This window comes from Anolis sagrei, chromosome 1, assembly GCF_037176765.1.
Source record: "Anolis sagrei isolate rAnoSag1 chromosome 1, rAnoSag1.mat, whole genome shotgun sequence".
In the NCBI taxonomy this organism is placed as follows: Eukaryota; Metazoa; Chordata; class Lepidosauria; order Squamata; family Dactyloidae; genus Anolis; species Anolis sagrei.
Window position 1 is genome coordinate 170957418 of NC_090021.1, and position 12414 is coordinate 170969831.

The 12414-nt window shown below is 40.6% G+C and overlaps 1 protein-coding gene across 1 annotated transcript in view; it reads left to right on the forward strand.

Annotated features, from left to right (window-relative positions):
* Positions 1-12414, forward strand: part of CPS1 (carbamoyl-phosphate synthase 1) — a 198399-nt gene that overhangs the window by 47074 nt on the left and 138911 nt on the right. Inside the window, exons 12-13 of the mRNA XM_067463940.1 lie at positions 618-716; positions 7503-7598. Of these exons, the coding sequence (XP_067320041.1) occupies positions 618-716; positions 7503-7598 (195 nt within the window). The remainder of the gene's footprint in view (positions 1-617; positions 717-7502; positions 7599-12414) is intronic.

The following is a 12414-nucleotide window of genomic DNA, read 5'->3' on the forward strand; positions in this document are numbered from 1 at the left end:
GCTCAAGAACGGAAAACGGAGTGTGGGCAGGAAAAGAGATTTAAAGATGGGCTCAAAGCCAACCTTAAGAACTCTGGCATAGACACTGAGAACTGGGAAGCCCTGGCACTTGAGTGCTCCAGCTGGAGGTCAGTTATGACTAGCAGTGCTGTAGAATTTGAAGAGGCATGAATGGAGGGTGAAAGAAATGTTCCAAGGGGAAGGCATGTCAAGCCAACCCCAACCGGGACCGCCTTCCACCTGGAAACCAATGCCCTCACTGTGGGAGAAGATGCAGATGAAGAATAGGGCTCCACAGTCACCTACAGACCCATTGCCAGTACACCGATCTTGGAAGACAATCCTACTCGGACAATGAGGGATCGCCTAAGTAAGTAATATTTTCCTTGGGGCTGCATATCATAATTCTGGTCTTTCTGGCAAGTGTCCAAGAGGCTTATCACCACAGTGAGGAATATATAGTGGTTGCAATCAGCACGAATTGTAGCATTTCAACTCCACTACAGATAAGACGAATTTGGTTCAGAAAGCCAGTATTTCTCCATCTCTGTTTTTATTTCTAAAATTATTGCCATTCTTTTCCAGATACTGATATGCATTTCATTTATTTCCCCCAGTTCTTATTTGATTCATTTATTTCGCTGATCAAGAAGGAAAAAGGTACAAGCATTGCTTCAGTCCTGCCCAAGGCCACAGCTGCAACTTCGAGAGTTGAGGTCAGTTTATTAATGTGCTTGTGTTTAGCCATCAGTCATACCATGACGGGTACCGTTATCGAAAGAGATGGGCAGGCTTGCCTTCTGCAACTTGGGGAATTGCACAGAACTAAACTTCCTTTCAAAACATGTTCTATTTTTGTTGGTTATTAAAGCTACATGCATTCTTATTTTGCTTTAAAATTCTCAACCTGTCCTTTGTTGTCAATACAGATTGTATATACTTATTTATATGTCAAGAAATGTTTCTTTAAAAATTGACTTAAAAACTGGGTAGATTTATTTACAGGTCAGCATAAGTATTGTACCTCAACTCTTAACAGAAAAGGACCATTTCCTTCTCTGACTAGAGTGGTAAAAGGTGAAGGCTTAGTCTATCCTGGGAGAACCCAAAAGAAGCACTGGCTTTCTCTACTGCAGTGTTGTTTTCTGACCTTTTTGAATGCCCCTGCATTCACATGCCAAGGGATTAGGGTATGGTTCTATTTTTGATAAGAGTAATATTATACCTTAATTTTTTATCCAAAAAGGAACCACTCCCTTCTGAGTAGAGTGGCAAAGGTCCCTTTGAATACCTGGGAGAAAGAATGGCTACTAGGGCTGGGCAATTCGTTTCGTTAATTTCGTAATTCGTTAATAATTCGTTATTTTTTGGGTAAACGAAGCGATAACAAACCATCCAGGAGCAACTAAAAAACGAAATGAATTTTTAAAGCTATTTCGTAATTGTTTTGTAATTGTTTCGTTATTATTTCCGTATGTGTCTGGTGCAAGTTTTATAGTTGTTTCCCTCCCCTCTCCCTGGTTGCAAGCGGTCGGCATTTACCCCACTTCCGGGTCCCTGGCCTCTGCTTAAGTGGATCAAATTCTCCTCTCCTCCTGTCGTCACCTCACCTCGTTCCTCACTCTGGCCTGCGTGCATTGAGCAAAGAGACACAGCAGTGCAGCACTCAGAGACCTGCCTGTTGCCTGCCTAACCTCTTTCCTTCTCCAGGTTAAAACTATTATATTAATTATATTTATTATTATTATTATTATTATTATTATTATTATTATTATCAAGAATGGATGGCCATCTTTCAGTACTGCTTTCACTGTCCCTTACATTCACGGAGGCAGAAAGTGGTTTGTTATTATTATTATTATTATTATTATTATTATTATTATTGAGAAGAAGCATTGTCAAACCAGAATAGAGATCTCACCCACCCTCCTCTCTCTCTCCTTCCCCCCTCTTTCCTTCTCCAGGTTAAAACTATTATATTAATTATATTTATTATTATTATTATTAAGAATGGATGGCCATCTTTCAGTACTGCTTTCACTGTCCCTTACATTCACGAAGGCAGAAAGTGGTTTGTTTCACCCCTCCTCTCTCTCTCTTTCCCCCCTCTTTCCTTCTCCGAGGTTAAAACTATTATTTAAAACTATTATTTTCACATCGCGCAACCGCGTCCGCCATTTTAACGAATTGATTCGTTAATATTAACGAAATTTCGTAAATACCGAACTTTTTTAAGGGAAAATTTTGTAATTATTTTAAATATCGAAACAAAAAAACCCCCCAAATACAAATCGATTTTAGAAACAAATTTTTCCATTGTTACCCAGGCCTAAAGGCTACCATGATGACCAGGTGCAACTGACTCCCTGAGGCAGCACTAGTAATAATAATAATAATAATAATAATAATAATAATACAAAGCCCCCGGTGGTGCAATGCGACAGGTCGCAGGTTCAAATCTGGGGTGAGCATGGATGAGCTCTCTCTATCAGCTCCAGCTCCCCATTGCAGGGACATGAGAGAAGCCTTCCAGAAGGATGATAAAACATCAAAACTTCTAGGCGTCCCCTGGCCAACATCCTTGCAGACAGCCAATTATCTCACACCAGAAGCAACTTGCTGTTTCTCAAGTCACTCCTGACACTAAAAAAAGACAAAAACAAAATAGAGATAAATAGTAAAAACAATTAAAACAAGCAATTAAAAATTTGATTTATCCATGGGCCATATGAAAATCCATAATTTTGGCCCTGAAATCTGCTCTTGACTTATATATGAGATTAATAATAATAATAATAATAATAATAATAATAACTTTATTTGTACCCGGCTACCATCTCCCCAAGGGACTCGGTGCGGCTTACATGAGGCCGAGCCCACAATACAACAATAAACAATAACAACAATAATACAAAACAATAAATAACTCATAAGCAAAAATAAACAATAAACATTAACAGTAACACGATGCATTTAAAAACCTATGGCTGGGCGAAATGTAATAATTATTTTTTTTAAAAAAAAATAATGCTGGGCATGACAAGGTGACATGGAACTGAGATAGAAGTTTTGGAGAGGGATGAGTGTGCAGACAATCTTAAATCACTAATAAAGAGCGTTTAGGGACATATTGCTGGGAGTTTCCTTATTCTGGGAAGGCACACTGAAATAACCACGTTTTCAGGCTCCTCCTAAAGACTGCCAAAGTTGGGGCTTGCCTAATGTCCTTGGGGAATGAGTTCCAGAGTCGAGGGGCCACCACCGAGAAGGCTCTCTCCCTCGTCCCCACCAATCGTGCTTGCGATGGTGGTGGGAACGTGAGGAGGGCCTCTCCAGATGATCAAAGAGATCATGTGGGTTTGTACACAGAGATGCGGTCCTATGCATACAAAAAAGCCCTCCCATCCCCTCAGTCATCTCACATTCCGCCCTTTCTTCCAACCCGGGGTCCAGCGGACCTCTTTCTCCAGTTAAGCAAGAGTCCTCAATCAGATCTGCAAGCAAAGGATTGTCCACCCTTGGGGGATCATATTGCACAGGTGTTTTGATGATAAGAGCAATTCCTCTAAAAAGGTGATCAATTTTTTTCATTCAAAGAGATTGACTTATACATTAGTATATACTGTACCCAAAGCTGATCTGCTGGGTGTTTGTCGAGATTTAAGAGCCTAATAAATCTCTGAGGACCAGAGGATGTAGCTAGTTTACCCAGAGATTACTTTGAGTCAAATTCTCATAAAGGTTCACTTTCAGATCTTTATGAGCAACCATTACCCCAAATGGTCTTTCAGAATAATTCCAGAGATGGGGTGTTGTGTGGTTTCTGGGTTGTATGGCCATGCTAGAACAACACACCACTCCAGTGATTTTGGCCATGAAGTCTTCGACAATGCGTTCCAGACAAGAGATTTTTGCAGGACTGAACTGAATATTCATCAACCCTTTCTAATATAGACATTTCTGAAAGATTGTGAGTTACAGTCTAACAACACCTGGAGGGATTCTGTTATGAATAACTTTCCCACAATGGAAAAGAATATCCCACTTCTGACAGCAATTATGTCATGAATGACTTTTCAATAACATTGAAACATAGGTTCTTTTTATTGCAATTTCCAGTGTGAGAGGGTATATCAAATTACAGAAAACATTTAGACAAAGAATGACATTGGACACACAGACATACAGATTCTATGCAACTACATTGGATTCACAATTACATTGGTTAACAAACAAACAAAGGGGAATTACATTTTCACTCAACATTCACACACATGTACACGCATTCATCCACATGCATCCAAATATTACCGTATCCCTTTCTCCCTCCTTGGGGAAGCACCTGTTAGGCCAGACCCTGATTTCCTGCAGCCTGCCAATGTATACTTCCATAACGTCCATAATGCCAAAACTTCAAAACGCCGAGATGCCAAAATTTCTTTCCCTAAGAACAATGCCAAGGACCAGACCTCTGTTTTCCATACAGCAGAACCTGACTCCTTGCACAAAATCTAAGAGCCGTAGCAAACTACTGGTAGTTAGTCATTGTAGGCCTTAATATTATACTGGTGTTTCCAAAATTATTAACTCCATCCATACATTCATCTTCCATTCTTCCATTCATTCCAACATATATTAAATTCATATTTCTCAAATTTGCACATTGAATTTCTTATTACATTTCAAGTTTGGCAATCCCTGTTCTAGAATATGTGAGTAATCATAATAAAATCTGGGTCTCATATGGAATGCCATATCGCATATCGATTATCTGTTTCTGTATTCCCTGAACCCTGGTATGCCACTTTAGAACTATTTACTTCATTACATATTATGGAGAAGGTCATTCTGAATTCAGGAATGGAGCCTAACCTGGATACATGAGTAGACATATCAAGCTTACCCAACATTTTGCTTTGTAGTTCTCCTTACATGGAGAATGATGGAGTATGTAAAAGAGAGTATCTCCTACCAATAATTCAGAACCCTAAAAAAATAAATAAATCAGGATTTCTGATTATGAAGAGATATTGCATGTGTAGATTTGGTCTTTTCATGCATCAGTGATCATGCAAAGAAAGCAGTGATAGAGTGGATGGGGCTAAATTACTCCCTCTACTTCCGCTTTCTTGTCTGCCTCAATAGCCCTGGAGTTGGAGTGGCTAGCCCAAAACTACCAGTGAGTTAATAACAGGAAGGGAACCTGAACGTCAATTCAAGCTTGCTATGGGCATATTCTTGGGATTCTGTACTCTGTGTGTCCTTATTTACTAATAATTTTATATGAAACTAGATTGCTTCCATTTTTAGATCCATCCCCAAACACAACATGACCTTAATTTTGTATTATATCCTCTCAGCATCTGGGCACCGAAAAAAGGATAGAACACAAGAGTTTTGATCAGCCGTGATTGAAGCATACACACTTCTCTCAAAGTTAATGTGGCAATCAACAAACTCATTGTCCGTTCTTTTGCACAGTCATTAATTCTAGCGTCTTACAAGTGAGACAGAAATGGATTTGCTTAGCAATCTTATATCTTTACTGAAGTGATAAACTGGAAAAATAGCAACTCCTGCTAGCTATTATAGAAGAGAATTCACATTGCTTAGATGTTTCAGTAGGACAAATGGAAGGAGTGCCCCTTTGCCAAGCGAACCTCTGGGGCTCTGGCTCTACTTCTGGGGCTTCCATGCCAAGCCCTATGGCAACAGGGCATGAAAGCCAGACTGCCCATCTTGCCCACTTTTCTGCACATTAGGCACAATGTTGCTGGATTTCAAAGTCTATACTCACAGACCTAGCAGCAGAAATAGTGCCTGCTCCTAGTTTACTGTTCCCTCCTGACTTTTCCAGACCCATTTTCCGTGCTAAACTATGAAGGGCAGTCTGAAGGAATGTTATCATATTTGACCCTTTCACGATTTCCGCTTAAATCAGTGTAAAACGCAACCCTGTTTTGATCTGAGCACTACTTTCCATTGCAAATTCCCCATCATTTCTTTTGCTTTAACAACAGCCTGGCATTCACATCAGTAGCATGATAGTCTCAAAGGTGGCTGAAGCCTCGTGTACAAAAATGCTTAATATGTATTGCACTGCTGGATTTTCTACAGAAGTTTCCTCCTTTTTTTCCTGCCAAAGATATTCATAGAGCCTTTGTCAGGAAAGCCGAACTTAATACCAAGTCATCTTCAGAGCCTTAGCTTCCTACACAAACCAATGTATGCAAATTAACCGATTTAGTCAAATATTGATATATTTTAGTTAAACCCTTTATTCTGAATATTAAAGGCAACTTTTAAGGGGGCGTTGGGGAGGGAAGACTATTTCCATCCCAATTCTACGTATGGAAGTAGTTTGGAAATGGTTCTGTACATGAATGCTGTGATTCAGGTCAAAGGAAAAGAAAATCTAGGTGGGTATGAATGAGGGAGGCCCATTTAGAAGACGTGCATCCCAATCAAATCCAGTTCAAAATAGCTGCTGTTTGCACATTCCTTTTTCTCATCTGGGATATACAGCAGGAACATCTTTATAAATTAGAAAGCTTATAAATAGAGCTACTTGTTAATGTTCCCCTCCTGGATTTGTCACTGGGCAGTCCGTTAGAGCAGGTCTCCCTTGCACAGTAATGGACATCACGCTGTTTGGACAGACATTGCAACAGGCATTGCCATTAAACTGCCATTCTAGGTTACTGACAGTTTAATGGCATTGACTGGAGCCATTCGGTCTGCCATTACAGGTGGCAAGCTGACTGAACTTTTCCCTGCCAGCCCATTAGTGTTATAACAAAGCACTCCAGCTTGGTGTTGGGACATTGGAGCCTTTCCTTACACAGAGTTTCTTGTTCCAGCAATATCATTTCTATTCCACGTGGCCATAGGATAATACACTTTATTTATACCCCACCATCATTTCCCCAATGGGGACTCGGGGCGGATAACATGACACCAAGCTCAAAAAAATACAGTACAACATAATAAAATACAGAATGCAAAAAACAAATAAACAAAAACAAAATTTACATAAAATAATTACAGTAGCAAAACCAAACAATTCAGCAAATTAACACAATATAAAATCGAACAGGATGGGCAGGCCAAATGGACGAGATAAAATGATAAAACCCTGGGTGAGGTAGGAATAGAAAAGGTATACGTGAGGAGAGGCCAAGAAGAATAAAACCCTGGTTTGGAGGACAGGAATTCCTTCCTACAGGAATGATAATAACCAAGTGATTTGCAAGTCCTTGTAGGTCCTGTGAGAAGCTTTCCATCCAAAGGATAAACAAGGGCTGCCATGCTTGGACTTCTTTCTCTTTACTCTTTTAATGTGGGCTGAAAAACTCGCAATCATGATGGAAGAAAGCCAAGAGGAAAGGAGTAGGCCTTTCTTTGTTTAGAAACAATGTTAAGACACAGAAGGGATGTGGATAGAATTTATTTCCTGCATGGGAATGGTGATATGACTTTGCCAAACCGTTGCTTGTTTTTAGGTTTCCAAAGTCCTAATCCTAGGATCTGGCGGATTGTCTATTGGTCAAGCAGGAGAATTTGATTATTCTGGATCGCAGGCAGTCAAGGCCATGAAGGTGAGTATGTGGGAACCATGATTTCAGTATATTCCATTTCATTATTTGTTCTTTCATGGTGTGATTATTTATGATATTGCACATTCTACCGTGCTTAAATCCTTGACAATATATGAAAGTTAGGCAGAGTTGTTTGCATCATTCAGTGAGAATAAACTGTTCCTCCTGCCTACGAATGGACCACAGGTGATTTGAATATTAATAAGCATGGAAAGATATAATTCACATAAATGGTTTGTGCTAAAGAAATGTCAGCACCCCAGATTTATTGTTTGTTTGTTTGTTTGTTTGTTCATTATTTGCCATGTATAACTCGGTACCTTCAGCCAAGTCCTCTTACTCTGTCCCAGGACTGGAAAATCAAGAAACATTTATAATAATGAAATGATAAATGATATATAATGTAAGCTAGCACATAAAACCTCATATCTGTGAAGTGGAAGTTTCAAGAAATGTAAAGTCTATGATCTTATTCCTAGTAAACTGCTGGTCATTCAGGTGACTTGATCCTCTACTTTATCTTCATGACTAAAAACTCCCTCAAGACTTTTCAAATACACACAAACTCTTTAACTTTAACATTGAAATCAACGGAACTGTCGAACTTTGCTTGGATCCATGGTGAATCGCCGGGGCAATCCCGGCACCCTGCAACCTGCCCCATCTGGCAGTGATGCTCCCCCATCTCACATGGGGTACCATCGCTGCATGGCTTATCCCCACAGTAGTCCTATTGTTCCAAATGGAACAAGGGAAGGCTCCTGTGTTGGTGGTGCAATGTCCTACCATGCTGCCACCCCCAGTTGAGCAATGGAGCCCCACCAGAAGAGAGGCTATGTTGTGTTATGGTGGTCTGAGGCTCCATCACTCAACTGGGGTGGCAGCATCCTAGGACACTAAAATTTATTGTGTGATGAGGTTGTAAGTCCTCAACGCACATACAGATATTATTTTGGCTAATTTGTTTCTCTTATATTTTGTAAAATAAGTTCTATGGAAAAGTGTTTCTGTTATTGGTACATAGATCCATTAAAATACACACACAAACACACACACACACATTCTTTTGCAAGTAAAATTATTATAGCTTCTTAGTCTCTGAGTCCATGCAATCAAATTCAATTCTAGGGGGTGGAAAACTCAGAACTCTCCACATAATGTTCCCTACAATTTCTGACTGTGTCTATAGGGCTGACTAGGGTCCTCATCACATGGAGGCCAAGAAGCTGGGGGGGGGGGGGGGGAGCAGTACGGAAAACTATGGAGCAGAGTACAATTTTATGCCCTTATCATCGGTTGTTGTATCCCTTCCTACGACATTTCTCCTCTATCCCCAGCTTCTTCCCACATCCTTCCCGGCTTCTTCCATGAGAAGTCAGGTATATACTTGACTCTTCAGGACGCCATCTCTCAGTGCTGCCAGCATGCTGCTGGCATAGAGCCCAATGGAGCTGTGCTGGAAGCAGCCCTGCATCATCTGATGGGCTCTGGCAGCATGTCAGTAGCATTGAGAAGTAAGGAGAAGATGCTTCTCAGCCTCCATGTGATGAGATCTCTAGAATGGATACTAGTAGGTATCTGGAATTGGCACCTTAATCTATCAGATCTTTCTGTAGTCTTTAGCCACCCTGTGCAAAAGCCACCCAACTAGCTGGTGAGATTTCCTGAAAATATTGAACTAGAAAATAGACTGCAAGCACTTTCTCTATGTAAATATCATCTTGATTCCTAAACCAAAGCTTTTATTTTAAAAATGACATCTCTCCCACTCTCTGCTTCTTTTGCTTTCTGCTTTCACATATAAGAAAAGTTATATTTTCCAGTAAATCTTGCCAACTTGACCTTCCTTCTGTTGCTAGCAGCCCTCTACCTTCATCTTGGCGCTAATCAGCCATTCCAGAGGCAACACTTGCTCTTGGTGACCTTGCCTCTGGCAGCATGATTTACAGTACTGTATGAAGCCAAGGTAGTTTGCGTTGATATAACATGGCAAGAAGGGCCTAAGTATTCTCATCATTATTATTTGCTTTCCCTTGTGTTGATTGGGGACCAGTTTAGAGCTGGGGTTTCTCAGACAGTTCAATGCCATGATTATGCGGTAGGCAAATATAAACAAGCTGTGTAAGTGTGAATTCACAGACATATTTGCACAAAAGAGAATAAGCAGAAACATAATGAAGTAACTACATTAACAACAAAGCAAATACTCTAGCACAGGGGTCCACAAACGTTTTAAACAGAGGGCCAGGTCACAGTCCCTCAAACTGTTGGAGGGCCGGATTATAATTTGAAAAAAAAAAGACTTCCAATCACACTGTACATATTTTATTTATAGTGCAAAAAACACTTAAAAACAACAAATAATTAAAATGAAGAACAATTTTAACCCATATACACTAATTAGTATTTCAGTGGGAAGTATGGCTCTGCTTTTGGCTGATGAGATAGGGTTGTTGTTGTTGTTGTTGTTGTTGTGTGTTTTCAAGTAATTTCAGGCTTAGGGTGACCCCGAGTGAGGGCCAGGTAAATGACCTTGGAGAGCTGTATCTGGCCCACGGGCCTTAGTTTGAGGACCTCTGCTGTTGGAACCCAGATGCTGTTGGAACCCAGATGCCTTAAAGAGCCAGAGACAGGAGTATAACCAAAACAATGATTTATTAAAGCAAAGTAAACAGGACTCAGAGACACTTGCTTCAATGTCTCTGGTCAAAACTTAAAGTTTGCAGCAATTTGCAGCTTGAAAAACAAACTCAGAAAACAACCCGGATTAAACTGGGAAAAAATCTGGATTAAACAAGAGTTCTTCCAAAACACACCAATATCACACAGTTCAAAGGTAATAAGCAAACAAAGAGCCATGAAGAGAAGCCGTCATCCAGAAGCAGTCCAAAGACGAAGAAATCCCAGTTGAAAGTTCCAAAGTCCAAAAGGCAGCGTCATCGTCAAAACCAGTCCGAAGTCAAGGAGAGGAGAAATCCACACTTACGAGAATCCAAGCTGGTTGATACAAGAAGCAAGCAGCAACCTGCAGATCCAGGACTCAAGCCCAACAAGAGAAACGGCAGCGACAAGACCCAAGGCACGAAACCAACACTTTGCCTACTGCAAAGTTCTATCATTCCAGTGCCTTCATTTATCTTACAGCTCATCATCCGATGATGAGCTGCCCTCCACCCCATCCTCATCACTATCAGCTGGCTTAGCTTCCACAGCTGAAAGCCAACACCCATCCCTCCAACTCTTCCACCTCTTGTCAAGACTTAAGACTCCCTCCTCCATGGTATCACCAGATTGCCAATCCCCACCACCAGAAAACCCCTCAAAAGTGTCACTGGACATTGGCTGAGTACACATATTCCGAATCTCCTGAACCTTGGGCCAATCCAGTGGCTCCTCTTCATCCCAACTACTCCCAGACCCATCATTCCCAGAAAAAACCATGAAATTCTCTTCCTCTGTGGGAGCAGTAAGTATGTCCTGAATCTTCTTTCTCTGATGCTCCTCGTCTGACTCCTGCTCTCAAGTAATCAGTTTAATGCCTCTATTCCCATCTGAATCTCCTTCCTCCTCCTCACTCATTTCACTCTCAGAGAAACCTTCAAAGGATTCGTCATCAGTGGGTGACATAAGTATCTCCCGGATTCTCTTCCTTTGCTGCTCCTCATCTAACACCTGGGCGCCTTGTTTCCCTCCTCTACCACTCTTACTATCAGTTGCAGCATTGCCAACAGACTATTACAACACCTGCTCTAGCATTTTAGAAACTGCTCCTATAGCTTTTGTTTTATCCAACATAACATAGGTTTGAAATTTACAGTAGGACTTTGAAGTGCATGCAATTGACATCACGGTCATTTCTGGGCTGGGATGGGCATAATGCTCTGCATTAAGCAGCCAGTGTAGACAAGGCTAAGGAAACAGACTGAATGTGCCAATTTGATAATGGGCAGCAAAAGTAGTGGATAATCTCTCAAAGACAACAGGATCAACACCATAGTTAACACTTTAGTAGGAATACTTAACCCTTTGAAGGTGATAACAAAAAGGAAGAACAAGAGTACACTCCCAAAATCAGAATGACTGGACTTAGATCCAGAAAGTCTGTCTAATTTGAGAATTCCCAAATCTGACCAAGGACACTCACTCAACAGCCACTCAAGGACTTTGTCCAGGAAAGAGAATTGCAGTACTAATTGTAACTAGGGATGTACCTCTTCACTCATTTTCCTCTGGGTGGAAGCAAGGATTAATTTTACCAATTTGCTTCTTGCTGAGAGAAGCTCTCAAAAACCTTGCAGCTTTCAAAACCTACTTGCAAGTCGGCATTGGTGTGTTCAAAATTCACATATATATTTCTTTTGCACAGAAAATGCAGTTTCATGCAACCCATAGGTCTACTTTATCTTTTGAGGAGGTATTTGTCATCTTTCCAAGTCAATTAAATGTTGCTTCCATGTTAAATTTCTTCAGCCATTATGGGCATGGTTGCAACAACTCTATGTATCTATTCAAATCCTTTGTTTGAGCTATATTATCTAGGAGCTATATTAACTGAAATCCAACCAATAAAACTGGACCAGATAGCAGCATGGAAACCTCATAGACTCAGCTACTAAAATGTGATGGAGTCAATGTCACAATGCTGGCAAGCAATTTTGTTTTGGAAATTCTTAGCAATTCAGTCACAGGCACCTTTTTTGGGATGCATGTAATAGCCATCGTATAACCCAAATTGGCATCAGATGGGTGCCGTGGAGGTCATAAAACATTGTCACCATTGTCACAATAATTTATTGCTTAATAAATTCCACAATGT